This window comes from Aspergillus wentii (genome assembly GCF_001890725.1).
Source record: "Aspergillus wentii DTO 134E9 unplaced genomic scaffold ASPWEscaffold_2, whole genome shotgun sequence".
Taxonomy (NCBI): Eukaryota; Fungi; Ascomycota; class Eurotiomycetes; order Eurotiales; family Aspergillaceae; genus Aspergillus; species Aspergillus wentii.
In genome coordinates, this window is record NW_024467833.1 from 3,550,827 (window position 1) to 3,578,137 (window position 27,311).

The 27,311-nt window shown below is 48.4% G+C and overlaps 9 protein-coding genes across 9 annotated transcripts; 5 read left to right on the forward strand and 4 right to left on the reverse strand.

The window, feature by feature from the left end:
- The first annotated feature begins 193 nt into the window (after window positions 1-193).
- On the forward strand, window positions 194-2,793 carry ASPWEDRAFT_180811 (uncharacterized protein). Its single transcript, XM_040831850.1, has 4 exons — window positions 194-1,348; window positions 1,407-2,122; window positions 2,180-2,236; window positions 2,320-2,793. Exons 1-4 carry the CDS (start codon window positions 505-507, stop codon window positions 2,482-2,484), a joined length of 1,782 nt encoding a protein of 593 aa, XP_040693076.1. The 5' UTR covers window positions 194-504; the 3' UTR covers window positions 2,485-2,793.
- A 1,146-nt stretch (window positions 2,794-3,939) lies between these two features.
- Window positions 3,940-5,868, reverse strand: ASPWEDRAFT_105676 (protoporphyrinogen/coproporphyrinogen oxidase; the record flags this gene model as incomplete). Its single annotated transcript, XM_040827750.1, has 6 exons — window positions 3,940-4,524; window positions 4,578-5,003; window positions 5,066-5,416; window positions 5,476-5,556; window positions 5,628-5,697; window positions 5,786-5,868. 6 exons carry the CDS (start codon window positions 5,866-5,868, stop codon window positions 3,940-3,942), a joined length of 1,596 nt encoding a protein of 531 aa, XP_040693077.1.
- Window positions 5,869-6,476: 608 nt separating this feature from the next.
- On the forward strand, window positions 6,477-7,199 carry ASPWEDRAFT_37183 (uncharacterized protein). Its single transcript, XM_040834623.1, has one exon. The coding sequence runs from the start codon at window positions 6,511-6,513 to the stop codon at window positions 6,781-6,783; it is 273 nt and encodes a 90-aa protein (XP_040693078.1). The 5' UTR covers window positions 6,477-6,510; the 3' UTR covers window positions 6,784-7,199.
- Window positions 7,200-8,867: 1,668 nt separating this feature from the next.
- On the forward strand, window positions 8,868-10,379 carry glfB (UDP-galactofuranose transporter; the record flags this gene model as incomplete). Its single annotated transcript, XM_040830418.1, has 6 exons — window positions 8,868-9,001; window positions 9,063-9,130; window positions 9,205-9,210; window positions 9,265-9,482; window positions 9,545-9,952; window positions 10,008-10,379. 6 exons carry the CDS (start codon window positions 8,868-8,870, stop codon window positions 10,377-10,379), a joined length of 1,206 nt encoding a protein of 401 aa, XP_040693079.1.
- Window positions 10,380-12,000: 1,621 nt separating this feature from the next.
- ASPWEDRAFT_105294 (uncharacterized protein) lies at window positions 12,001-13,182 on the forward strand (the record flags this gene model as incomplete). Its single annotated transcript, XM_040827712.1, has 1 exon — window positions 12,001-13,182. The coding sequence occupies one exon, from the start codon at window positions 12,001-12,003 to the stop codon at window positions 13,180-13,182; it is 1,182 nt and encodes a 393-aa protein (XP_040693080.1).
- Window positions 13,183-13,935: 753 nt separating this feature from the next.
- Window positions 13,936-15,953, reverse strand: ASPWEDRAFT_25241 (sugar transporter-like protein; the record flags this gene model as incomplete). Its single annotated transcript, XM_040832707.1, has 10 exons — window positions 13,936-14,082; window positions 14,161-14,290; window positions 14,363-14,501; window positions 14,557-14,673; window positions 14,727-14,804; window positions 14,852-14,867; window positions 14,920-15,190; window positions 15,244-15,542; window positions 15,595-15,794; window positions 15,869-15,953. The coding sequence occupies 10 exons, from the start codon at window positions 15,951-15,953 to the stop codon at window positions 13,936-13,938; spliced, it is 1,482 nt and encodes a 493-aa protein (XP_040693081.1).
- A 1,115-nt stretch (window positions 15,954-17,068) lies between these two features.
- On the reverse strand, window positions 17,069-19,431 carry ASPWEDRAFT_104100 (transcription factor TFIIIB subunit BRF1; the record flags this gene model as incomplete). Its single annotated transcript, XM_040827622.1, has 3 exons — window positions 17,069-18,721; window positions 18,774-18,982; window positions 19,038-19,431. The coding sequence occupies 3 exons, from the start codon at window positions 19,429-19,431 to the stop codon at window positions 17,069-17,071; spliced, it is 2,256 nt and encodes a 751-aa protein (XP_040693082.1).
- Window positions 19,432-20,537: 1,106 nt separating this feature from the next.
- ASPWEDRAFT_37188 (putative copper resistance-associated P-type ATPase) lies at window positions 20,538-24,999 on the forward strand. The gene has a single exon (XM_040834624.1). The coding sequence runs from the start codon at window positions 20,780-20,782 to the stop codon at window positions 24,596-24,598; it is 3,819 nt and encodes a 1,272-aa protein (XP_040693083.1). The 5' UTR covers window positions 20,538-20,779; the 3' UTR covers window positions 24,599-24,999.
- Window positions 24,818-26,742, reverse strand: ASPWEDRAFT_49405 (crossover junction endonuclease MUS81; the record flags this gene model as incomplete). The annotated part of the gene is made up of 4 exons (XM_040837277.1): window positions 24,818-25,915; window positions 25,961-26,373; window positions 26,427-26,596; window positions 26,651-26,742. 4 exons carry the CDS (start codon window positions 26,740-26,742, stop codon window positions 24,818-24,820), a joined length of 1,773 nt encoding a protein of 590 aa, XP_040693084.1.
- Window positions 26,743-27,311: the final 569 nt, after the last annotated feature.

Genomic DNA, 27,311 nt, shown 5'->3' on the forward strand with positions numbered 1-27,311 from the left:
TTATATCGCTATTATTCAAACAGAATATTCATATTTCTACTGGATTATTATTTTATTGATTTGTTTATAATCATACAGATGGGTTGGTGGTCTGGGATGTCTCGAGTCATCGTCCTGCCGCCTGTAATGGTAAGAGTAATAATAGTAACCATCCACCATACTGGACAATAAATAAATAAAGGTTGGAATGCTCAGCAGGATTTATATATATTTATAAATATATATATAGTAGCTTAATTTAACCTGGGACAGTCGATACTGCAGGTATTGCTGCATTACTGCTGCAGGCGTACTGCCATCGTGGTTCCTATAATTGTCTCCAACTATATATACTCAGCTGTTCTTTCCTGCTATACGATCTTTCCTTTCTCATCCATCAGAAACTATCTCCACTATAATCAACAGAATGCTAGACATCAATTCATTCCATCACATCTTCCCTGTGTTGATCCCTCGTGGAAAGTGTTGCAGCATCAGCAACAACACCAGTAACACCAAATACTCATGATTCGGCTACACCCCACGAGAATCTCCATTGGAGAGGAAGATGTGAACTTTCACCTCCAGAATATCCTCCTGCGTCATGCATTGGCTGCAGATGTCCACCAGTTGGGCCTCGATTTCGATGAACAGAGCTGCGAGGCCGGTACAACGTTCATCGATTCTGATGCCTCGTCCACCCAATTCTATTCGTCTCCTGGTATATCAGATTCAGAGTCAGAATCTGGATTGAACCCTATGTTCACCCAAAAGGCGTCGTACTACCGTAGACAGGGAAACATTGATGCGTCGCCTCCATCACCAGGATCGAGTTACAGACACCACGCTGTCTACACGCCACAGGCGGAAGAAGCCGTCTCCAACAGCAGTCGCTCATCGTCATCCGTGGTCAAGAGAGTATCATGGGAGTCTGCTAGATCGTCTTCAATAGATGACTCCGTTGCCTCTTTGAATATCACTCATCTGTCATTGGCAGGTCACTGGCCAGAACAAAGAAGCCATCGGCAATCTCCAGGGAGTTTTGCTACACAAAGGACCCGCTCAGAGCTTCATTCACTGGGCGATGATGATTCACTGGAGCTTTCCGCAGAATGGGACCACTGGATGGGAAACTCCGCGTCTGAACGTGTTGATCGGGCTGCACGTGTTGGGAGAGCTCCCACCTTTCTGCTGAGACATCCTCTATTTATTCAGACCATTCCTCCTCCAACCCTCCAACACTCCGACATCCATTCTTGCAAGACACCTCTTTTGAATATCTCGTTGAATTCTATGCCTAATCGTGGCCATACATCATTCAGCAACAGACCTATCGAGAAGCTTAGCTTGGAAACAGAATTGGAATCTGGTATGCCTTAGACAGAGCACTGCTTTCTCTTCAAGAATGCTAACACATTTGACACCAGAAAACCGCAGAACCAGTCATTCTGAGACAAAAGGATACTTGGACCTTTCTGCAGACCTGGAGATAGATATTCCCTCAGCGGTTTCAGCGATTGCAACCCCCAAGCCGCCTCAAGGTACTCGTCTGATTAGCCCATTTTTGGTTGATCTTCCAAAGAAGGACACATCTCCCCAATCAATCACAATGATCGGATCTTCAGCAAGCATCAGTACCCTGCCAAAATCGCCTCGTCAGACGACTGAGCCTTGCTCTCCCCGGAACCTTCCTACGTCTATACGTCACGAGAACAAGACCCCATGCGAAATGAACGTAGACGATAAGGATAACGATAAAGATTCGGTTCAATCCCTTCATAGACCAACCAAGGAAGCTTCCCCAACTGGTTCGAAAAGCTGCTCAAGTAGAGAAGGTATCAGAAGCTCTCCAGTGCACTCTGACGACGGAGGAGTGTCTCTCAGACTAAAGCGGTCCAGCGACTCGGCTTCTAGATCTAGTCTGAGCACCCACAATGATACGTGGGCCCATGGCTTCGATAACCAACAGCCCCATGAAGGACAGCGCAAGAGAAGCGAAAACCATTATCAGTTGTACGCGTCCAAGGCTTCTAGTTCAACTAGTGATATCGGCAAGCGCACGCCGGCGGCTTGGGCTATGGGGGAGCATCGGGAGCATCGGATTTCGAATACATGGAGTCCCGTAAACGCCGTGCAGGTTCGTGTATGTGCTAGTTGAGATGACGCTGGTCATTAATACTGATGACTGACATATTTCTAGGGCCAAGACAAGGGCACTGCCGGTGTTCCACAAGAGCGTGGCACACCAAGCAACGTGGTACGTATTCCTCTCACGCGTCTTTGAACATAGCGTGTTACTTGTTAATTAACGATATACTAATACTGCTTCTTTGTTCAAAGGACCAAGCGACGTTCAGTCGCGTCCTGGAGGAGTCGTTTGCCTTTCAGGACCAATTCAACCGGCTGGTTGCGGGCCTCGATGGCGAGGACGACACGGCGGATGACTTTGGCCTGAGAGTGCTGCGACGCCGGCCAATGGGCGATTGGTACCACAAGGAGGTGTGAAAGCCCGGAAGTTGGGGGTTTGGGGGGACTGGGAGGTTGATGATAAGCTTTGGAGGGGTGCTGATGGCATCGCGGACAGACATGATGTGTAACGGTTGTGTTTCATGATGATCGGATAGCCGAACGGCGGGGACAAGAGTGTCAGTTTGCCAAGATGAAACCTGGGATGTGTCGTTGCTTGCTATTCTTGGAAATGGGATGGTGTACACGTATGTACAGATGCCTCGCATGATGATAGATCTGGATGGTCGAGGAATACCATGTGAGTGGTCACTGGCAACTTGCCACTGACGAAGACCAAGTCGCCGCCACTTTCAAGTGCCGTGTAGATCACTTAGGGATCCAATCCACGAGGCTATGACTACGAGGCTATGTACAGTACGCAGTATGCACCGTGGCTACGGGGAAGAGGAAGAAGAAGGCCTGAGTCCAAAGTTTCAGCATGGATGACAGGGTGGCTGAAAGACTTCCATGAAGATTCCAGATGTTCCATTACGATACGTACGTCCATGGGTTTACTGACCCCAATTCGATTCAGGAAAAGAATCAAGATGATCATGAAGGCATGTTTTCAAAATTGGACATTCCCTTCAAGTTTCAACCGTCAAATTTCAATCCTGGGTTCAGATAGCCGACTCTCCCGACCTTGGAGAAAGCAGCCCAGCCACCGGCTGAAATTTTGTATCAAAAAACACATCATATCCAAGTCCAACAATTAAATTGTCCGCCGTACCAACCAACTAAACAAAACCCAAGAAAGGTAGCATAATGTCATATTCCCCATTTCGTTGACGCGTCCCGGTGGATTCGAAATCAATTTGGGGCTGATTTTTTTTCCTCTTCTTTCCTGCTTTTTGCCAGCGGCTCCACCTGGAGGCAGGGTTTCCTGGTTGGGGATAGCGTGGGGAGGTGTGGTTTTGCTGTTTTGGGTAAGTGCGGTGTGGATCGGAGCTTGTAGGGGCGCTAAACACTTATCCATGATGTGAGTCTTCGGCAGTCTGTGTAATGTATTTGGGTTGTATGGGTATGGCGGTATTGTGGGTATCCATTGTGATGGTAGAAGGATCAAAGAGACCCTGGTATTATTCCATTCTAGGTAGATTTGTATGTCTATCAGGTGGATGGCTAGTTGACGGCTGTCTCAGCCTTAACCACGCTGCCTGGGTTGACTGGTGGGTTTGTGATGAGGTCATATGTCATTGTCTCAGATATCAGAATCACGGTTATGAATTGTGCATACAATGTAAAGATGGAAAAGGTATAGTATAATCTTGAATTATGATTTGTATTTCATATTGTAATAAGATGAAACGCCGACAAAGAACTTCTCCCAGACGTCGCTTCAACAATGCTCCGTTTATCCGTAGTATCTTTGGGTGCAAAATTCCATTCGACATTAAAAAAATCCCTAGTTTATGGCAACCGCTGTTCGAAAATTATCTTGGTCCCAGACCTTTACTCCTTGTTCTTGGCGAAGACCTGAGCACCGTCGACCAACCGTCTCTCGGTGTTCTGGCGGCCGTTGACGAAGTCGGGGTAGTTGAGGGTCAGCTCGACAGCACCGTTGACAATGTTGTCGGCAGCCTCCACACCCAGCATGAAGGAGTGGTCCTGGTTACCGACCTCGTAGCGCCAGCTACCGAAGCGGCCACGCGACCAGATGCCCTTCTCCTGGAGCTTGGGCAGGATCTTGGTGAGGGCACCCTCACGCTCCAAAGAGGGAGTGGGGTAACCGTGGTCGAAGCGGCGGTGGTAGGTGGAGACGATCTCATCACCGGGCTTCAGCATCTCAGTGTTAACGAGACCCTGGATGGACTCGGCCAAGAGTGTCTCGTGGTTGACGGGCTTCATGGAAGACTCAGAGACCTCCAACATGATGGACCAGTAGGGACCTTCCTGGGCCTCAGTGTTGGCGGGCTTGGAGCCGTCGGCCAATTGAAGGGTGGGGAGCTTCTTAGAGGCCTCAGGCTGGTTGTGGGGAGAGTAGTTGGAGAAGATGGTGGCACGGTAGAAGGGGCAGTCGTCTTCGGGGAAGTACAACTAAAAGTCCTGTTAGCTTTGAACGAGTAGTTGATAGAGTGTGAAAAACTTACCCAGCACTTGTCACCGATGTAGTCGGGACGAGAGCCACGGATACCAACACCAATGACGTGGGTGGAAGAGTAGAAGAGCTCCTTGCTCAGGCTGACGAGCTCCTGGTCGCCGATCTGCTCAGCGAGGTAGTCCACAGCCATGGTGGAGATCAGCTTCTGGTAGCCGACGGTGGTACCGTCGCCCAGCTGGACGGTCTTGTTGTTGGCGTTAACCTTGACAACCTTGCCCTTGTCACCGAAGCGAGTCTTCTCCTTGGGGATAGTGTCGGCAACGGCAATCCAGATACCACCAGTACCACCACGGGCGGGGAAACGGAAAGTAGCGTTAGGACCCCAGTTACCAGCGGTCTTGTTCAGGATGGCATTGGTGGTGACAGCCTTGACGTTGGGAGCGGCGACACGCTCACCGAGCCAAGCACATTGCATCTGCAAGTCGAATCTCATCAGTATGTCGAACGGGAAGTCTAAGCGCGATCGGGAAAACAAACCTTGGTGGTAGGCACAGCCCAGACCTTGTAGTTGTAAGGTCTCATGAAAATGTCGGCGATACCGGTACCCATGTTACGGACAATCCACTGGTCGAAGTCCTGGGGCTTGGTGTTGGCGACGCGAGCCTCGAGGGCAGCGTCAATCATGCCGTCAATGCACTTGACCTGCTCCTCCTTGGGCAACATGGAGATGTTGTTCTGGAAAGGGTAGGGGACCCATTGTCCCTTGCAGCGGACGTAGGAGATACGCTGGTGGCTGTACCAGTCATCCTCCTTGGGGAGAGCCTCGTCGATGCAGTCATCGAAGTACTTGTAGTGGGAGAAGATGACGTGACCACCGACATCGTAGAGCTGCAAAAAACAGTCAGCTTTGCCCAAGCAGCTCAATTATTACAGGACAATAAACGTACGAAACCCTCAGGAGTCACATCAGTGGAAGCAAGACCACCGGGAGTCTCGTTGTTGTCGACAATCATCCAAGTAGGACCGTCCTGCGGCGACAGTTAGCTCTCCGCCCATTACCCCTCAACAAAAAAGTCGGTGCGATCGAGGGGAAACACACAATCTGGTTCAAACGCTTAGCAGCACCCAAACCAGTTGGGCCTGCACCGATGACGAGAACATCGACGGAACTGAAGTAGGAGAACAATTGTCAGTAACTGTCGCCGTCGCGGTCGAGAGAACCCCTGAGTTTGGGAAGAGCGGTGTTTTTTCTCTTACATGTCTGGGTGGGTCATCCTGCCTTGTAGGATATCCTGAAAGCTGGGAACACGGTTCAAAGTCCTGCGTGCGAGGCTAAGCATAGAAGACGAGAGACTGCAGGAGCTGCAGGATTTAAAGGAAAGAAGCTGAGGATGGAGAGGAGAAGAAGGAGAAATTGGGGAAGAAGACGGTGAAGAAGGAAGTCGAGGAAAGTACAGGTGTATCAGCTGAAGGAGACGAAACGTGACAAGAGGCCGCAGCTAGTGGGGGAGGGCGAGTCTGTTTCAAGTTTAGACCGTAGGAGCTGGTACTTGTTATAGGCCCCGGCTGCAGTCGAGCCCTGGAAAGGGGAAAAGCGTAAAAAGTCTGGAAACGAACGAGCGACAAAGGCCAGGCACACGGCGTCGAACGACTGGCGGGGGATGGCGGATGGAGTCTAATCTTATTTATGCCCCAATCAGAGGCGTGGTACAGTGCGCCATCTTCCAGAATTTTTTATTTTATTTTTATTTTTCCAGGGGTATTTTATTTAAATTTTTATTTTTTCGGTTTTAATTAAAAATGAAATAAAATTAAAAAATTAAAAATAAAAAGAATATTCTATGGCTTCAAGTCAATCGTTGGTGTCGCCATTGCTGTTTGCAATTGGCTGCATTGTTTCTTATCGGAGATACAATGTATCTATCGACCACAGTGCACAGTGGGAGGTGGTACTTATTATCTTCAGAGACTCATCTGCAAGCATGACGGTTTCCTTGGCAGGCACCTGGGTAGGATCCGATTCATTGAAGAATGCCACTATCATATTGTTAACGGTTTACAATGTACTCCATAGTGTACTTATCACAGGAACTGTTGGACTGGTAGATAATAATAACCCATTTTCGGAAGTTTGGTTGCTGGTAACAGTAGATTGGATTTTGTTCTCGATCTCAGTCCAGGTAACGCCACAAGCAACCAGGCACGTTGTTCTATTTCCCCATTGGGATCTAATCTCCCAATCCAGAGAGGATTGACTGACATCCGCAAATGATCATCCCTCCTTTCCGATAGCCACCGATCAATCATCAATCAGTCTCTCAGGACTGGATTTGGGTCTCTCTGCCCCGACTCACCGACCCTCGACTCTCTGACGGACCCCCCAAATCGACCCAAAGGGCCAAATGAGCCGTGTATGGTAAGTTGCGAGGTGTCGTGTAGAATTGAGTAGCTGAGGGTCCACTGATTGTCCTGGGTTTGAAAGGGACAAGAAGGCAAAGGGAGATCACTTCCCAGTTGTTATCAGTTCCTGTCTGGAATAGATCATAGCATCATATTAGCATGAGATGGATGTCGAGAGGTACATATACCCAAAAGGGATTTGATGACGACTCCTCAGGGTCTTCGAGGACAAGCTTTGCCTCTTGCTTACTTTTTCTGCACTAAGATTGTTATTAGTATTCTTAGACTGGATGTGATGGTTGGTATTGCGGATTTTAGCCCTGGTGCCCTGTTTGTGTCCGTGTAAATCCGCCAATGCGTCTGTCAAAACTCAGGGTAAAGCCAAAAAATAAAATAAAAATAATCAAAAAGAAAAGAAAAGGAAAAAAAAAAAAAGAAGAAAAGAAAAAGGATCACCGGTGGGGCCAATCAGGGACTGCTGCCCCACTCACCCATTTCTTAAAGAGCCATTGAAGCTGGCCGATGGCGTCAGAGTCCAGCATGAGAGGCTGCGAGCAGTCCCAGATCGCCGCATTCTCCACCGGCAAGGGACCATCGCCGCAACGCTATGGACAAGTGGCCGCTGAACGCGGGTAAGTGAGTGCTTGGCCAACAGGCTGCTTGCGTAATGCAGCTGGTGTCAGGTCGTCTGAGAGGGCAGGTGGTTAATTTGGATCAACGCTCATCGGTTGCAAAGTCCCTGAATCAGATTATGCTATTATTATTATGGGACGTTGTGATCAAGCAAATCTCTGAGAGTAGCAATCCGGGTGTACAGCGGGGTTCAGGTACTGCTACCACGTATGTGCAAATGTAGGTACCAGGGACATGTCACATCCAAATTTGATATCCGATAGGTAAACCGCCACGGGGAAAAGGGGAGAAATTCAATCTTTGATATTCAACAGACGATTTGACACCAGGACTTCGCCACGAGTGATGAGCATTTGCCTCACCCCACGCAAGATGAATTTCATGGATATTAGAAAAGTATAATTAAAGTAGGGGAAAAAAAAGGAAGAAAAAAAAAAGAAATCCGAGGAGTATGCCTGGACACTTACGTACCCTTCAATACACAGCCAGAATTACCCTGGACCAACCTATCGATCTATCGGCAGCCTTCCACCCCACCCAGTCTGGCCCCTCGGGGGCTGTGACTGGCTGCCACCCAACTCGAAACAGCCTGTAAGAGCCATTCGTCACCGTTTCAACCCCGTTTTCTGGTTCTCCTGAACACTGGCCCACGGTTGGCCGTAATCTTACCCTGTATGGTAACCGTATCTCCAAACTAGCCCAGCCCACCCAGTCTTGCTGCTTGCAGGCTAGAGCCCTCCACAGCCGCATGCCTAAACCTTAGGTACGGTACGGGGAGCCCTGCCTCGCGCTGTTAGTCTTCCTTTTGCACCCTCCGCCTGTCTATCAGTCTGTCTGTCTCCAGCCATCCAACGACGAACCCATCCATCACACGTCCTGAGCCACGATCTTTCACGTCGCTGCGGATCCGACCCATCTTCTTCCTTTTTCTACTCCGTTACCCTCTCGTCTCCCACTTCCATTCACCCCTAAAATAATCCGTCCCGTGTTCAAACGCCTCCAAAGGAAAACAAAATCCTTGTCCCCCCCGAGAATTTTATCTGGAGTACGTGGTCTCCATTCCATCCATCCCTTCTTTTTTTCTTCTCTCATCTGCTCCGATCAACAGTTCTCCTGCTTTTCCTCTTCACCCAACTCTCCCACATTCGTTCATTCGTTTTAATTCTGCTGTTCTAGCTTTTTTCCCCCCAATTCCGCTCTTTAACCTACACTCGTGGCCTCCGCACGATTCGGCCAGAGCAGCCTTCTACGGCCGCGCCCTTTTGAATTCAAACAGTTTCTATCCGATCAAAAACGCACTTTCACAATGAGCTCTGAAGGTGAAAAGGCGAGAACCTCTGGCGAGGTCTCCCGCCCTGAGCCCAGCTTGCCTACTGTGAGCCCCGCCGCCGACAAGCCGGAGCCCCCTAAGGCTACTTTCCACCCTGCCGTCTACGTTACGTGAGTGATAACTTGAAGAGATATCAATCTGAGGGAGTACGTTTGGCTAAGTGTTTCGCAGTGCCTGGATCACCTTGAGTTCCAGTGTTATCCTGTTCAACAAGCACATCCTCGACTATGCTCAGTTCCGTAAGTGCAACCTGGCCGTTCCGCTCGTCGAGCGCAAATTCTGGAATCGCTTTTGCTAACAGTCGCTTCAATAGGTTTCCGTATGCTTTTTTCCATTCCTACCCTCGAGATATCATAATTCTAACTGTTCCTAGCCATCATCCTTACAACATGGCATTTGGCATTCGCGACTTTCATGACCCAGCTCCTTGCCCGCACCACCACCTTGCTGGATGGTCGCAAGACTGTCAAGATGTCCGGTCGTGTCTACCTTCGTGCTATTGTTCCCATCGGTATTTTCTTCAGTTTGTCTCTGATCTGCGGTAATGTGACATATCTGTACCTGAGTGTTGCTTTCATTCAGATGCTCAAGGTTCGTTGGCCCCCAGCGGAGTCTGAATATATGGTCGGTTCGGTTTGCTAACAGTCGTAAAGGCCACTACTCCCGTTGCTGTCCTGATGGCGACCTGGGGTATGGGAATGGCTCCTGTCAACATGAGAGTCCTCCTGAACGTCAGCGTCATTGTCGTCGGTGTTATCATCGCCTCTTTCGGTGAGATCAAGTTCGTCTTCATCGGTTTCGTCTTCCAGATTGCCGGTATCATCTTCGAGGCCACCCGTCTGGTTATGGTGCAGCGTTTGCTCAGCTCCGCTGAGTACAAGATGGATCCTCTTGTCTCTCTTTACTACTTCGCTCCCGTCTGCGCTGTCATGAACGGTGTTACTGCCCTCTTCCTCGAGGTTCCCAACCTCACCATGGGCCACATCTACAACGTTGGTGTCTGGACCCTGCTCCTCAACGCCGTTGTCGCTTTCGGTCTTAACGTCTCTGTTGTTTTCCTGGTAAGTTATGCAATTGGAATTTGCACGTTTAACGGGTATTAACAACTCGACACAGATTGGCAAGACTTCTTCGCTCGTCATGACCCTTTGCGGTGTCCTGAAGGATATTCTCCTGGTCGCTGCCTCCATGATGCTCTGGCAGACTCCCGTTACCGGCACCCAATTCTTCGGTTACTCCATTTCCCTCATCGGTCTCGTCTACTACAAGCTCGGTGCCGACAAGATCAAGGACTACGCTGGCCAGGCCAACCGCGCTTGGGCTGAATACGGTGTCACCCACCCCGCCCAGCGCAAGTTTGTCATCATCGGTGCTGGCTGCCTCATCTTCTTCCTTTTCATGGGCACCATGGCTCCTGGCTATGCTCCTGAGTCCGTCGACCGTGTCAAGGGCTACCTCGGTGGTGCCGCCGCCGCCGGCAGCGCATAAATTCATTCATTTCCTTAGAACGGCTACAGGGGCCTACGCGTCCGGCCTTACCGAAGAATCTTATCAAATGAACTCACGGGCGATTCATTGACAATTGGACGCACGCTTCCTATACCAAACCGTGGAGGGAAGCGAGTGAGGTTCTTATTTCAAAAGTCCGCCTTATGTCTTTATTTCTTTTCTTTCTATTTTTCATCTGCCTGGCCAGGCCATGGGGATTTTTCCGACCATATATGGTTATTTTAAAGATAATGACCCTCATGCCGAGGGAACTCGAGGCAGTGGGAGAGCGAGTTGTTTTTCTATCCTTTTTTTTTTTTACGACCTGGCACGGCCACATGCAGGAAATGCAGCCAGTGTCTTTTTGAACCATGGGCCACATGGGTTGAGATAATGACCAATTTCAACTCCGAAGCATTCTTTCCGTCTCTACGCATCCGGGGACTCTTTATTATTGTATTGCTGTGATTTGACTATCCTATGAATACTGTGACATGTTAGACTAGCACGAGTTTGGTGTCGGATTTGCTTTTCTTCCTTTCTTCTTACCCCTTTTTTTTCCACTTTTTTTTTCTTTTTTCTTACCTTTCTTTTTGTTACTATAAGATTTTCAAAATAGACTTGTTTTGGGTGAAATCAACGTCAGTTAATCATATTATCTTGGATCATTATTTTGCCCTCATCTTTGCCTGAGTTTTCCTGGACCCTTGGGAGGTGTTTGGTTACTAAGGCATTGCCTCTTGTCACCTAGCAGCCAAAGCGGAGCTCACTTACGGTCCAATCAGATCTCATCTCAAGTCTCAGAGTCATCTAACCAATCACAGGCTGTTGTGGCGGCGTCGTTCGACGCGCGGACTGGCTCGATTGTCTGCACCAATCATAAATCTTCCTTTGTTCCCTGCCCCACATGGCGGATGGACGGCGTAGGTTCAACCGACCAATAATGCCTGTCGCCTTGCTGAGCAACTGGAAGCTGTGGGGACACCCTCAATACGGTCTGGTATGGTAATTCAATACAGGGAATTGCGCCGAAGTGCGTGAAACCTGGCGCTGTGGCCGGGCTTGGCTGCGTAATGCGCCGTAACGGAATCGCTGCTGCTGCTCTCCGCATCGCAAATCCCAAAGAAGCGCATCCGCATCCGCATCCGTCAGCCTTCTTTCTCTTGCTCTCACGCGTATTCCGTGGTTTCGCTCTATCACGCCTCTTGTCACCCTCTTGTTATCCCTCTTCCCTCTTCCCTCTTTTCTGCTCTTCTTTTACTCCTCTCCCTCCCCATCACTTCTTCTTTTTCCCATCCATCCATCCCTATCCTATCCTATCCATCCTTTCCTCTTCATCGCAATACTTTTCTCTACCTATCTTCATCTCGTGACGTCCTTCATACTCTCTTTTCCACGCCCTCCTCCCTCACGTCACACCGTCGCCGCCCTTAGTCTCTCATCAAAACATATCCTGTCCTTAGGGCTTGGATCTTGTGCTATCCACAGGTTGCTATAACTTGTTGTTTCTAGCTCACCTGACAGAACAGATCGATTCCTCCTACCTACCTACCTCCCTACCTCCCTCTTTCATCATCTCTCGCCACTTAATCCTGTCATCATACTCTGAATTCCCATCACGATGTCTCCGATGCTTCTAAACCGACTCTCCGACGGTCCGTCGATAGTCCTCTCTCCCCAGGAACACCCCTTCGTTCAATTCCCCTCCCAGTCGAAGTTTGGGTCATCACCGAATGCCTTCCAGAGCTATGCTGCAGACTCGAGCTCTCTCTTCGCCAATGGCCTCAAGTCACACACTGCTCAATCTGTAAACAATGCATCATGGAAGCTGTCTTCCACACCCAATGATTTTGTCGCGAAACCGTCGCGCAAGAGGTCGCGTGATGATGCTGCTTTCGAAGAGGCTATGAACGCCCCTGCCCCTGTCATGCCAGCTCCCGCTCCTGCACCAAAGGAGGAGCCTATTTATGGAGAAGGCATGGTGCTGCTAAACCCGCGTACTGGCATGGCTGTTTCCGCCGAGAGCCAGACTGGTACGTGGTATGAAGAGACTGCCGAGAAGAGCGCTGCCGCGGCTCCTCCTGTCTCGTCTCGATCTCGGGGGCTCGCTTCCGGTTCGTCTGATATCCCTGGCCGCAAATCCCAACGCCTCGACACCTCCGCTCCAGGCCTCGATGATATTGCCAAGTCTTCGATCAGCCAACGACTGCAAAATCCTACCAATGACGACAACCGCCGTGGCTTCGACTCCGTAAACGGGATGAGCCCATTTGCGCCCAAAGAACCTCTCGTCGATGACGCGACTCGCCTCCTCGGTATCAGCTGGCAACGAATTAGCACCGATGACACCGACATTGCTGCTGCAGTGCGCGGCTGGAAGAAATATATCGACAACCAGTTTTCAGCTCATCTCCGGGACTCTCAAATCCTCATGAAGAACCGAGCTCTGAATGCCTACCTCGTCGCTGCTCTTCCGATGACATTCACTGGACCCTCAAATACTCTCGCCTTTTACCTGTTCAGTGATGATCTCATCCAGGGCCAGCTTGTGGGTTCAACCTGGGAAGCCTGCCTCCAAAATCTTCGATCATCCCCCATCACATTCGAAGGTGCACAGGTTCTTAGGGCCGCCGACAAGCCACTCGATGGTCCTTGCGAGAACGGCTCTGTTCTTGGCTCCAACCCAATGGAAACCGGTGTCCCCTTGCTTCAATCTCTCTCTGCATATCCCACCAGCAACTTCGGGGGTGTCGGAATGAATGGAGGCGTAGGAACGGGGACGGGGATGGAAATCGACTCGTAAACCCTTCGACCTCCACCACGACGACCAAAAAAACGACCGTTATTCTTTTTCTTCCTTTATTATTAATCCTTTCGACGCCTAACCATCCGGCAGCATATTCGAGCTTGTCTTTACCTCACTTTTGACCTCGTTTCCTCCAGCAATCGACTCGGCCAGGTCGACTTTTCTTCGTAATCCAGGGAGTTTGAACGTTTGTGACTTTATTTTTTTCCTTTCTTCTCTTTTTTTTCTGTCTTATATTCACCAATCTTGTTTTTCTCTTTCTCTTCCTCATTTCACTGTGACTTTTCAAATTTGCTTGACAAAAGAGAAAAAAGGTCTTGTTTTTAGGCACTCACTGTTGCTTTATTGTAGCGGTGAGCTGCCCAAACACACGTCACGTGGTTTGTCATTTTTCTTCCCTCACCTTGACGATTTTCAATGAGCTATTCTTTCAAAAACAAGATTAAAATTCAAGAATTGAATAAATATGAATATAAATTTTGAGAAGCTTGAAGGACTGAAGAGTAGAAGTTAAAGTAGCAGATTTCAGCAAAATCAACGGGCGGAAGGAGACTGCGCCAGTTTTGTATTCACTACATTTGTTAATTCGCCTGCCATCTACTGATAGCTTTTGAATAATACTAATGGCACTAAAAAGAGAATATCTATTTTATTTAATGGGAAAGTATGAATAGTACTCATGACACCATTTATTGAGTACCATTGAAATCATTATAGAAAAACTATATATCCCAAGTGAAACGCCAAATCTCACTCACTCTTCTCCCCACCAACTTCATGGACTTCATCCGGAGTAGGCACACGAGGATGAACAGACCCTTGCCGTCTATCCGTGAAGAGGTAATCGATTTCTTCGAGCGTCAAGTTCGCCGTCTCGGGGTAGAAGAAGTAAATGATCTAGGGCCCATTGTTAGCACATCGCGAAAGGAGAGATAAAGCGCACTTTTTTTAGTGCAATGTATGGGAATAACTTACAGGCACAAAAGACAGGTTCAAACACATGAAGATGAGGTAGCCCTTCCAGGCCAGATTCTCGATCAGGGTTGGTGTAATCATAACGACAAAGAAATTCCACAGCCAGTTTGAACTCACGCCGATCGCTTGGCTGTTGTATGTGCTCTTTAGCTTTGACCATTTTATAATAGCTGGGAGAAGGGAGTGAGTGTAAAGTACATACCCTTTTGCACGGACGTGTAAAGGGAGGATCTCAGGCCCATACACCCATGGGATGCAGTTGACAGATGCTCCGAAGATGAGCATGAACAGGAAGAAAAATGCCACGCAGGCGGAGGCTGTTGGTTTCTGCTGAGGAGTTCCTGTACTCGTGTGAGCCGTGATATGTATAGCTCTGGTAGGAAAGGCACTATATACCTTGGAATGAGAGAAGGATTGAGATCATCATCATGCAGATGAAAAGACCGAATGATCCCCACATCATGGGCTTTCGACGCCCAAAACGATCCGAGAAGAAAGTAGGATACAAGGAGCCTGGTGATTGATGAGCACTAAAGCGTAATATATAGACGCTGACCTTGTCCTACCTATGACAAACATAACCTGGATGACACCACCAAGTAGTAAACTCAGCTTCCGGCCGAGTCCCACGTTATACTCGAGAACTGTTCTTGTCAGTAAGTTGATAGATGTATACTATATCTTGACTCACCAGAAGTGACATAATACTAATAATAATAGTTAGTTTTCTGAATTGTGAAAAATAAAGAGAGCACTTACGACAACCAAGTTGATCCCGCCCATCTGGTTCATGAATTGAATGCCATAAGCCAGTAAAACTCGTTTACCGGTTTGCACTTCGTCCTTCTTAAAGATCTGGGACCATTGGTATTCTCCATGCTGGGTTTCCAGTTCAATCGCTTCAAGAATGCCCTCTGATTCATCAACAACCTTCTGATCATCCGGTGTTCTGTCGTAAACGTCGCATAAAGTCTGTAATGCTTCATCTTGCCTGCCTTGTCGATACAACCATCGAGGACTTTCTGGGAGCCTTCGTCTTGTTAGGTATCTCTATCCCATGCGGTACGGTACTGGCGAGCTTACCCAAAGACTAGAAAGATGACCGTGATGGCAAAAATCATTTGACACGCAACAGGAAGTCGCCAGCTCACAGCGCCATCGACATAGCTCATCCCGTAGTCAAACCAGTATGCAATGACGATACCAACCCCGACGAACAGGGCTTCACTGCACACGTATTTCCCACGTTTTCGCGCTTCGACCAACTCCGACTGGTATACGGGTACTACCGTAGTTTCGATACCGGTGCCTATTCCGGTGACATATCGTGCCACAAGCATTTGGGCTCTGGAGTATGAGGCGGTCTGTAGTGTTGCTCCGACCTATATCCCATGTGTTAAATTATCGGTTGGCTTCCATCATAATAGCACTTACAATGATCCATATCATAGCAAACCACATGGACTTTCGGGGACCTAACTTGTCACTGGCCAGAAAGGCGACAATTGTGCCACTGAAACACCCCAGATTGTAAATTGAGACTATAATTCCTAAAATGCCGGGGCTTGGATGACCCATGACTTTGAGGAAATCTTCATTGCCGACGATACCTGAGAACACACCCTGATCATAGCCTTAAATTCGAGACTAGAGTCAGTTCAAAGCGCATAGAAGCGATAAACAGCACTATTGAGGATTGAGAACTCACCGAAGAAAATGAATGCGAATTGACAAGTGAACAGAATCGCCATCCGAAGCCCTAGGCCTCGGCCATACATATTGAACTTCACCATATTGACAGGGAACAGTGCGATCGGAAATGACGGTAGGACAAGAGATCAATCCTTGTGGGAGCAGCCTTGCATATAAATGCATTCCGCATCATACCATCCAATGCACACCTGGACTCGGCTCGAGCCATAGCCATACCAGACTCGAGGGGCTACACCTGCCGTGACCCGAGAAGGTCGTAGCACAATGAATGTACATTTAACCGGGGTTTCATTCGGGGAGCGCTTGCAACTTTCCACCAATTTTCAAACCCCCCTAACCGGTGGGCAAGCTGATAGCTAGAGTTTGCGGAGAATCTGGGGAAAGAAAAGCATGTTTGGATTTGTGCGGGGAGAGGGGAAAGATCGCCGGTCGGAGATCCGCCGTCATTGATGCTGAAGATGGCATGTAGATAAATTCAAGACTACTTCTTGGATGCCCGGGGGTTCTAACTTCCTGATTCGATCCACACAAGGCTTGGGACTCTTGGTTATTGGGGGGATGATCAACGGGGAGGACGTATCAAGGCCGAAGACCGGCTCATGTGGCGTGAATAGTCTTCCCTAGCGGTGAAAATAGGCTGTTAAGAGATGATTCAGTCCAGATACGACGTTAGAGAGATGACTTACTCAGGCAATTTCTGGTCTGACGCAAAAAGCACCTGCTGCTTGGGGTTCGGATTGCCTATTTGAGCCCGCGTTTCAGTCTCGATCGTGTTTGAGATATAGCTAGGTGGATATCTGGCTTGAAGTGCGTAGAATGAGAATAGAAAACTGATGGAATAGATTGTGTTTCTTGGTAGACTGTGATGTGACGTGGTGTTGGTGTTTTGTTCTGAGGGAAGTTGAAGAGAGCAACCAGCTCAGTAGCATGATGCCCGTGGCCCCGTGACTAGACAGACAAGTGTTTCTGACAAGTAGTTCAAGAATTATTCTTCGATTTAGTTTTGAGCAAATATTTATATAAGAATATTTTTGTTTTGTAGTCCCCTCGCTAGTCTCACCACATCGTTTACACCAAGCAAACAATGCTACATGACAAGCTTATCTTCCCAAGTTGAAGAATGCTGTATCCGAAGCAGCAAGCCAACTCTTCCAGACGCATGATGGGTATTTAACTGAAGATCCTGACCTCCACCCTAGTCACTATCATAGTCACTTCCCTCATCGTAGTAATCGCCATAATGTCCAGAGAATGCAGCGTCCACTCCATCATCCTCGTCCTCATCGTCGTCGTCGTCGTAATCATCGAGTTCTTCCTCATTCGGTTTATCGCCATTTCCTTCAGGTACTGGACCGAGGACTTCTTCGTTGGTGTCTCCACCCTTTGCCGTGTTAGATGTGGCCCCAGCAGGTGCGGGAGCTGGGTTGTGTTTCGGAGCAGCAGTAGGTTTAGTAGTGCTTGGTGTGACAAGTCGTTCGCGTCGCCTCGGTGTCGACGCTGGTTCGACGCTAACGCTGCGTCGGGAGGCGACACTCTGGCTTCGACTTTGGGTGCGACTCATACTCTCCGCCTTAGACTTCGCTGTTTCATCGGCCCCTTCTTCGCCAAACAGCGATTCCAGAAGACGGTAGTTAATCTTCTTACTGAATCCTCTGCGCTCCAGCATCCGGCGTGTTGCTTCTGCAGGTGTTGATGCACGGGAGCTTCTTCCATCTCCCTCTTCGCCTTCTCCTTCAAGGTAAGTAACGTCACCCATTCGACCCCTGCGGCGCTTGCGAGGCTTGTGCACCCCTGGGCCAGAATCGGCTTCAGCTAATGCTCGCTTCAAGGCTTTGGCTTGCTGCGTTCGCAAATAGTCTTTGTTCTCGTGCACCCAGATTCGTTCCTTGATTTCCACTTCCGCAGCAGACAGTAGACAGTTGGAAACTTCGGGATCTGATTCGAACTCGGAGGCATCGATCTCTGTACTTTCGGATACGGGTTTCTTGGTTTCTTGCCCTGGAATGTTTTTATCTGCAGCGCCTTCAAACATGTTGGAATCCTTTGATAGCAAAGCAGTCATTTCGTCTTCGAGCGCTTCCTCTGATGCAATCTGATCAGGGGTTGGAGGTGGTAACGGTTTTTGTTTCGAGCCTTTGGGTCTGCCCACCTTGCCCTTGGTCGATTCTTCAAGCTCAGACAAAACATCATCTACAGCAGCCGCGACTGATGATTTGGGACCGCTATTGGCTGTCATTAAAGCGGGATCGATAGGGAGACTAGGGATGGCAAAGCCATCTGCGTCAACACGGGGAGGCTGAGATGACTCAGGATTCAATTCAGCAGGACTCTCGTCTTGTGACTCCCCCTCTATCTCGGCTGCAGTTTCCGCGGCTTTCCTTTTCGTGATACTTCGTGGTTTTCTGCCTTCCTTCGCCCTGGTGAAGGAGGGTGGATCATGGGAATTTTCCAGTTGCACCGAGCGGAATTGATCGACAGTGAGCTCACCGCTCTCAGTAGAACTGAACTCGTTCAAACGTTGACTGATGGTGATTTCAGTCACTTTTACCACGTAGACAACCTCGCGCACTGTTCGACGGAAATTGTTCATCCGCGCGGCAAGAATAAGAGCAGCACCACATATACCAGCAGGACGTCGACCAGTAGTCATCCAATCTCGATTCATGCGCTGCACGATACGAACTGCCTCACTGGCAACTTGCATAGTAGAAGATCCGAACTCGAGCTGCTTGGCAAATCTGTAGATCAAACTTTCTGGATCTATAGGGTTCATCAAAAAGACATTACCCCCCAGACGTAGTTCGTCCAACAAAGCCTTGTACGTGCGACCCAGTTTAAACACATTGATCTGACCATAAGAGTTAGCCAAGGTATAGAAGAACACCGGGTTAACGACTTACCATTAGCACATCGGCAAAGTCAATAAGCATGACAGTATTTCCATCTTGTCGTCGACATGCAATGTATAGACACACCGCAGCCACAGTTTTCGTTCGTCGACCTTGGATGAAGTTCAGCCCAACTGCAAGCTTGAAGACCTGACCAGCAGCCTTCATCGCACTCTCTGGGATGTTCAAGGCACGGGAAAGTTGTGTTATATAGCGGTTTCCTGATACATGTTAAAACTTACTATGGATGATGGTAGTCTGAGACTGAGAACTTACCATTCTGTTCAGTAATCTCTCGACTCTCCATGGCACCTCCACGCTGGAAACCCGGTCCATAACTGCGGACGTGAGTTTGATCTTCACCAACAAACGTTCCCTGAACGACAGCAGCACCAGCTGATGTTTCACCGAAAGTGACTTCAGAAACGATATTGGCTTCACTGATGACCGTACCACACCCGGAACAAACTTTCTGACCATCATCCTCGACGATATGAGGAGCGGGACAGCCCGGATTGGGACATGTCGAAGGTTTGGGATGAGTGGTCGGTCTGGCAGGCTGAGGACGACCAATGGGCTGAGGTCGTCTGATAGGGGTCGGATTGGAAGCTTTGAGACTGGCCAAACGTCCGACAGGAGCCCTGGGACCAGCCTTGACGGGAGGACGCATGCCAGGTTTGGAAGACATGATGTGATATGGTCGTATTGGGTAAAAATCGATGAATCAAAAATGAAAATAATGATATCAAATGATATAAATAATAGGCCAACCCATTTACATCTTCAACTTCCAGAACCAAAAAGAAAGAGGATATATAAGGGCAGTGGAAGTAACGGGAAAAACACCACAAAAACCACGGCCAATGAAGACGCTCCCCCTCTTCCGAATATCCCTGCTGCAGCGCCTCGACAAAAAAAAAGCCAACGAGTCGTCTGTCGTGGAAGAAAGACGATAACTGGCCCTCTGATATCAAACAGGAGCAATAAACGATACGGACAAGAATAAAGAAGACGAGTTGAAGATGCACGCAAAGAAGATGGAGATGATGAGGGGATGAGGTTGGCGGCGACACAGCGGGCGCAAAGATTTTGCCGGCGCCGACCGCGTGGCCCAGCGGGAGAGTCACGTGGGATTGTGGGATGCTTAGAGGGGCTCGTTCGAATCCGGATGCTTCTATTGTGGAGGGAGGCCATCGCAGCGCTAGCAATGAGGATAAGGCTGATTCTGAACTATCAGATGCAATTTCGAATGGAGAATTAATTTATGGCGTTATTATATTTCTATTGCAGGCCATATTGCGTTGGTGCGTCGATGCAAGGGCAAGATTGCCGCCCAGTCTGGTGAACACCATGAAAGGACATCGCCATCACTCGACACCTTCCAAATGTCAGATGGCCATGGATATAAGAAATACATCGTCATGTCAGAATCCTCATCTCTAGTCTCATTGGAAACCCACTGCTCACCCTTGCTTCTGTTCCGACTTCATCGGCGTCTCTGGAATGGAATGCGACATTTGTGCGTGGTTTAGCGCTTGACTTCATCCGTCTACGCACAAAAACCGCATCTCGCCTCTCTGATTCATTCGATTTCTTTCGTCGTCCCTGTCGTTCTTGAAACTTCTTATATATATGCTGCTACACTTTTCGTTTCTTATCCAATCTCTAAAACACCTTCGCCGTGGTCTTTGTCGCAAACTACTGCAGTTTTAATCTCCGCTGTTGCAACTTCCCCAAAGAAAGCAACTCTTTTTTTTTTTTTTTTTTTTTTTTTGCTTTCTTCTCTCTACAATCAATTGTCTTTACAGAAACCAATCACTCTTCTATTCTTGTTGAAAGAGAAGGAAAAAAATAATAAGAATACAATATTTGACCTTCATTTTGATATTTTCACCTCTACCCTCATACCTTTGAAGGGCCGTTTGCGGCAACCGAGCGCTCCTTACGTCTCTGGACTGTCCTGTCCATCAAGACAGATCAGGACACCCAAAAGATATTCCGAACTACTACCTTCCATCATGCCGTCGCACGCGAGGCTTTCTGGGGCTTCATTATCCGGCCTGCGGACTTCTGAACCGGACTTGGATTGCCCTAAAAGCACATTCTTCGTCAGCAATATCCATTGCTCTTCATGTGTCGCCTATATCACCGAGGTCCTTTTCGAAATACCGTCAGTGAAGACAGTTGATGTCTCTATTTTCACACACGAAGTCCATGTACGCCACGGAGCCGAAACACAGGCTTCGGGTTTGGCTGCGGCGCTCATCCAAGCGGCCTTTGAAGTTCACTATGTCACCACTTATGATCACAAAGGAACTATCATATCCGAGCTCGATACAACCTCATGGCTTTCATCAGACCCCGTGCCCTTCTCTCCTCCACGGACCGTAGACCACCGCTCAGCTCCTCAGAACCAACTGCACATTGCCAACTGTGATGCCTGCCGGAAAGAAGAAAACGAAAGACTTTCTTCTTTACCATACCCATCAAATGTTGCATCTCCTCGAGAAAGAAGGCTCCGAAATTATTCGAGGCCTATCAGCAATGTCCATTTGGTGAATCAAAATTTCGATCAACTGGAGTCTGACACCGAGAGTCTTGTCCGCCCGATTTCCTCCACAAGTCACATAAGCCACAAAAGTCATAGGTCAGAACAATCGAGTACGCAAAAGGAATTACAAACAGGAAAGAATGAAGAATTCAAAGCCCGAATAAGCATTGGGGGAATGAGCTGTGCATCGTGTGTCAACAGCATCACGAACGAGGTCAAACAACTCGAATTTGTCAAAGATATTACCGTCAACCTTCTCACCAATAGCGCAGCATTGGTATACACTGGCCCACGGTCAAAAATAGACAAGATTGTCGAACAGATTGAGGATATTGGGTTTGAAGCTGCCATCGATGAAGTCGATGTCATTACCCAACCCAAGCAGAATCTCACGGCTTATGTTGCTGAAATTGCTATCAGTGGAATGACGTGCGGCTCCTGTGTTGGAAGTGTAACGAGAGGTCTCGAAGAGCTTCCTTTTGTCACCAATGTCTCCGTCAATCTCTTGTCTCATAGCGGCAAAGTCGAGTTCGAGGGACAAGAAAACATAGGTGAAATCGTGGAAAAGATTGAAGATCTTGGATACGATGCCTCTGTCAACAGTATTAATCCTCTGGCTGCGAGTAACGATGGCGACCTTACCATATCAAGCAGAACAGTCTCTATTCGCGTGAATGGCATGTTCTGTCACCACTGCCCAGAAAAAGTTCTGAAATCTCTGGAAGGGTTCTCCGATGTTCAAGTTGACCAAGCGCTCTCTTTCAAAACTCCCATTTTAAAGGTCACCTATACGCCTCAACCCCCGTCTCTCACGATTCGAAACATACTCTCTGCTATCGATAGCGCGCATGACGAATTCAAGCCAGAGGTTTACCATCCACCTAGTGTCGAAGATCGCTCACGCGCAATGCATCTACATGAACGACGTCGGCTGCTATCCCGTCTTGCTTTTGTTTTGGCTGCTGCAATTCCGACATTTCTGATTGGTGTGGTCTTCATGAGTCTTGTGTCTTCCAAAAACAGGATTCGAATGTATTTGGAGCAGCCTATGTGGGTTGGCAGTGTGACCCGTTTGGAATGGGCTCTGTTCATCATGACCACTCCCGTCATGTTCTATGGCACTGACATCTTTCATGTACGCGCTATCAAGGAAATTCATGCTCTATGGCGCCCAGGCAGTCGTGTTCCCCTCTTGCGGAGGTTCTATCGTTTTGGAAGCATGAACCTCTTGATCTCTGCTGGCACGACAGTAGCTTACCTTTCATCATTGGCGGTCCTTATTATGGATGCTGTCATGGATTCGCCAGCCAGCGGACATAGCTCGTCATATTTTGATTCCGTTGTTTTCCTTACTTTGTTTATTCTTGCTGGTCGCTTCATGGAGGCTTACAGCAAAGCAAAGACTGGAAACGCTGTCGCATCACTTGGAAAACTCAGACCATCGGAAGCATTGTTGTTTATCAGCCCGTCAACCGGCACCGACCAAACTGGATCTGACAGCATTGGAACAGAAACGATTCAGCGTATCAACGTTGACTTGTTAGATATCGGTGACACGGTCAGCATCCCCCATGGTGCTTCACCTCCGGCAGACGGCATTGTAGTGGGCACCGGCTCATATCAGTTTGACGAAAGCTCATTGACAGGCGAATCGAAACCTGTCAAAAAGTCCGCCGGGGATCAAGTTTTCACTGGGTCCGTCAATGTTGGACAGCCGGTACAAATCAAGATCTCTGCTGTTGGGGGCTCATCCATGTTGGACCAGATCATTTCCGTGGTGCGCGAGGGCCAGAGTAGACGTGCACCTTTGGAAAGAGTTGCAGATTTACTCACTTCTCACTTTGTGCCCATCATCACCCTCATCGCAATCTTGACCTTTGCCATTTGGTTCGCACTGGGACAATCGGGCGCCCTACCCCCAGATTATCTTGATGTTTCCCGCGGGGGCTGGGCCTTTTGGAGCTTGGAGTTTGCCATCTCTGTCTTTGTGGTTGCCTGCCCTTGCGGTCTGGCACTGGCTGCCCCAACAGCGCTTTTTGTCGGTGGAGGGTTGGCTGCCAAACAAGGTATTTTGGTCAAGGGTGGTGGAGAAGCTTTCCAGGAAGCAAGCCGCCTGGATGCCATTGTTTTTGACAAGACTGGAACTCTTACAGAAGGAGGTAGCCTGAAAGTGTCTGATCACGAAGCCCTTATCAAGGACCCTGAGGAGTTGCAAGTTGCTTGGGCTCTTGCTCAAAAGCTAGAGGAGAGCAGCAACCATCCGATTGCCAGAGCCATATCGGATTTCTGTTGTGATAAGACGTCAAGATCTATCGAATCCTCTGATATCCAAGAGATTTCAGGGCAAGGAATGAAGGGCACTTTTACCATCTCATCCGATCAGTCGACCGTCCAATACGAAGCAGCGATCGGTAACGAGCGCCTCTTACAGGAGCTTGCCTCTCCTGATATCGACACTTACTATCTCACCAATTTACTCACAGAATATCAATCAGCTGGGAAATCGACCGCTATACTCTCGCTTCGCAAAATTGGTTCCCCAGATTTGAAGGATTCTCAATTTGCCCCAGCAATTGTATTCGCGACGTCTGATTTGATTCGTCCTGAAGCTGTGCAAGTGATTTCCAAACTTCGAAAACGTCAGGTCGAGGTTTTTATGTGCACCGGTGATAACCAAACTACTGCCCACGCTGTTGCGGATATGTTAGGAATTCCTCGTTCGAATGTTATTGCCAATGTCATGCCTTCAGGAAAGGCCGATTTTGTCCGCCAAGTCCAAGAGGGGACCAATGGGTCGAATAGCGAAGGCACAAACGAACCCCTATCACGCTCAATTGTCGGATTTGTTGGAGATGGAGTCAACGACTCTCCCGCACTCGCAGCTGCAGATGTCAGTATCGCCATGGCATCCGGTTCTGATGTCGCCATGAATTCTGCCAGCTTCATTCTCCTCAACTCCGACCTGGACACTATCCTGCAACTGGTCATCCTTAGTCGTCGTGTGTTTAACCGAGTGAAGATGAATTTTTGCTGGGCTGTGGTGTACAATATCAGTCTGATACCCATTGCTGCAGGTGTGTTGTACCCAATCGTCAACGGTCATCGACACGAAATGGTCGGGGGTGAGCTGGTTACTCTTGATAACCACTGGAGACTCAGTCCCGTATGGGCTGCTCTGGCAATGGCTTTGAGTAGTTTCTCGGTCATTTGCAGTAGCTTGGCTTTGGGAATTGAATGGGAAAAGATCAAGAAAGTTCTTGGATTGGGAAAGTCTGAACAATCATGATATAATTCTATTGTGAATTCTTTTAAAGCGACACTGTCGGTTGTCTGGCATTGTGATGGGCCACGATTTATTATGTTACTTTTTATGATACTCCCCATGCCATGAGGCAGAATATGGGTTGCAAAATTGTTGAATATAGATGTTAAAAATGTAATCAATACTCTTATGCTAAATTTTCCTAAGCACTTGTCTTATCATTTTTCATGAACACGTTCATCACTAACCCGATTCACCCCAAATCTCGGCAATCCTTTTACTCAAAGCCTTGGTCACCTTCTTTCGCCCAATCAAGGTCTTCATCTGTTCAGAAATCATATTCTCCCTGTCCCTGGGATCCAGAGCTTCATATGCTTCAACCAGCTCGCGCGGAGTGCGCCACCGACGCTGGATCTCCAGAGCTTTGTCTCCCGTCACGCCGCGTGTGCACATAAGCATCTTTAAGAAGATGTCACGGAGGGATAAAATGTCGGACTTAGAGGTAAGCGCCGAGAAAGTGGGGAAGGTGACGGCGTATGTGATAGAGGGGGTTTGGGATCGGAGACTCTCGAGATTAGTGAGGTATGACTGGGATGAAGAGAGTTGTCGACTCGGGATGAGACTGAGGGAGCTTGTTGGAAGTAAAGAAGATGATGATGAGGATTCGAACATTTTCCGTAAGAGAGATGTCATTTGGGCGAGATAGCGAATGGATTCGTCGAGATTGCGAGTCTTCTTGACGAAATAACCGTTGACGACCTGCGTCGAGGCGATAGCTGAAGCCACCATTTCTTGGTATTTCAGTACGTTGGCACTGCTGGAGTCGTGGGTGACGTTGAACTCTTCGATTAAGTAGATAACATTTTTGATGCCGGAGCGATTGAGACGGAACTTTTGCTCGTGGAATCGTCCATCTTTAATGGAGCCGATGAGATCGTCGAGTCTTTTTCGTTCTACGATCCAGTCCAACATCACCTCGTCGCCTTCTTCGCCGTATTGCGATATGAATTTGGGATCTTTGAATTTGGCTACCCACATTGCATCGCCCAGTTCAAGAGCACGTACTTCGGGGTGGATGCCTTTTTTTATGAGTTCGTTTGAGATATAATCTCTGTCTTTTGAGGTGCGCACTTCTCGAGTATCCAGAACCAGCTGGACTGTGAAACTATCCGAGGGAAGAGCGATAGGAGTGACTGGGCCTTCATGCATGGGGTGGTTTCCTTGTTCATTACGGTGATTTAGGGTTGTCGGGTCTTCTTGTTCTTCTTGCTCTTCATCCTGAAATTCCGACACGACGACAGAGCCTTGCTGTCGAGAAGCACCGCTTTGCTCCGTTGAGGCCTATACATGTTAGGACTATCTTTAGATTTCGTATAAAGGACATACCGGTTGGTTTCCAAATGATAATGTGTTTTGATTTTGGTCCGACTCAGGCAAAGTCTTCTTAATCCTCTTTGCAACCTCCCATCCTTCTTCCGTGAGAGCATATCTCTTAAGTGGCCGTCCATGTTCGTAAACAAGGTCTTTCTGGACCAAAGTCTTCATTGAATTCCATGCAGTAAAAAACTTGGTAGGATCACTTGGAGCGGTGAAAGAGCTGTCGCAATATGGCTGTGCCTCCTCAATTAGCTGCGCTTTCGGCATGCCTTGGTACGCATTCTCATCTAGAGTTGAGAGGCCTATGAGTAACGCATAAGGCCCGGAACGTAATGCTGGGACATATGGTCGCGGTTTTCGGGCCTTCTTCGCCGGCTGGCTATCGTTATCTTCTACGCCTTCGCCAGATGTCCTTTTGTTCGCTGTTCTTCTTAGAACCCTGTTACACGACAAGTCGGTAGAAGAAGATACTAACCCTTATGAGGCGGTTCGGGCATGGGAAGCCCATTTTCTGTACAGTAGGCTTTGAGATTATTTGTCAACTTCTCGCAAAGTTTTGGCCCTAATCCGTTCAACTGTTGGGCTTCAGATGGGTGCTGAAAGACCAACGGACAAGCCTTCATCGATTCATAGGCCTTTTTATACCTGAGGGATAGCGAGTCAGTTGGTTTTCAAAAAGGGCATAGAAAGAATACATACACTGTGACTCCTTTAGTGTTGCGCTCCTTAGCCTGATCTAGCCATTCTTTGATCCACCCCAGTAGCAGGGGATTTGCACAAGTTTCACTCATCCCGGCTGCTGACGATCTAGTCTCTATTTTTCAACAGTTTCTCAAGATAGAAGAAGATAGTCCCACAGAGTACAGCCCTGCTGCAGCCCAGCTCTCAAGGGCGTTGGTATTTCTCTGCTGCTTGAAGCTGCGAACACGCGACTTGACGCGTATTTCCACTTTGGGCAAATTGGGAAGGTGTGGCTGTGTTTCTATGGCGCAAATGTGGCACAGTATTAATTACTAACCGGTTTACCTTGACTTCTCTGATTGGCTCAACGGAATCGTTCCACGATACCTCTACCAGACAACACATACCAAGTCAGCTTATTCCAGATCATTAACTACTATTGTTGACAAGCTAAGATCCAATCTCTGCGTTGGATAATTGACCCCTCGTTTGAATTCGTCTCAATCAATGGAAATGTTACACTCGTCAACGGCCGTGCATAAGCGCCACAGACAACATTTACCGGTGCGGATGACGTCGAGTACCCACCCCCACAGCAACAGACCTGCGAGACCCATGGGTGAGTTGGGGGCATGTTTCAACTCAACCAAGCTCCGAGGGTTCTTTTCAATTTGGATTT

What these genes read in the sequence shown, in the direction of transcription:
- ASPWEDRAFT_180811 (XM_040831850.1), top strand. Translation starts at nt 505, where the DNA reads ATGATTCGGCTACACCCCACGAGAATCTCCATTGGAGAGGAAGATGTG. An exon ending in GGAAACAGAATTGGAATCTG is followed by an intron (nt 1,349 to 1,406) that starts GTATGCCTTAGA and finishes ATTTGACACCAG; the next exon opens with AAAACCGCAGAACCAGTCAT. An exon ending in TAAACGCCGTGCAGGTTCGT is followed by an intron (nt 2,123 to 2,179) that starts GTATGTGCTAGT and finishes ACATATTTCTAG; the next exon opens with GGCCAAGACAAGGGCACTGC.
- ASPWEDRAFT_37183 (XM_040834623.1), top strand. Translation starts at nt 6,511, where the DNA reads ATGACGGTTTCCTTGGCAGGCACCTGGGTAGGATCCGATTCATTGAAG.
- ASPWEDRAFT_37188 (XM_040834624.1), top strand. Translation starts at nt 20,780, where the DNA reads ATGCCGTCGCACGCGAGGCTTTCTGGGGCTTCATTATCCGGCCTGCGG.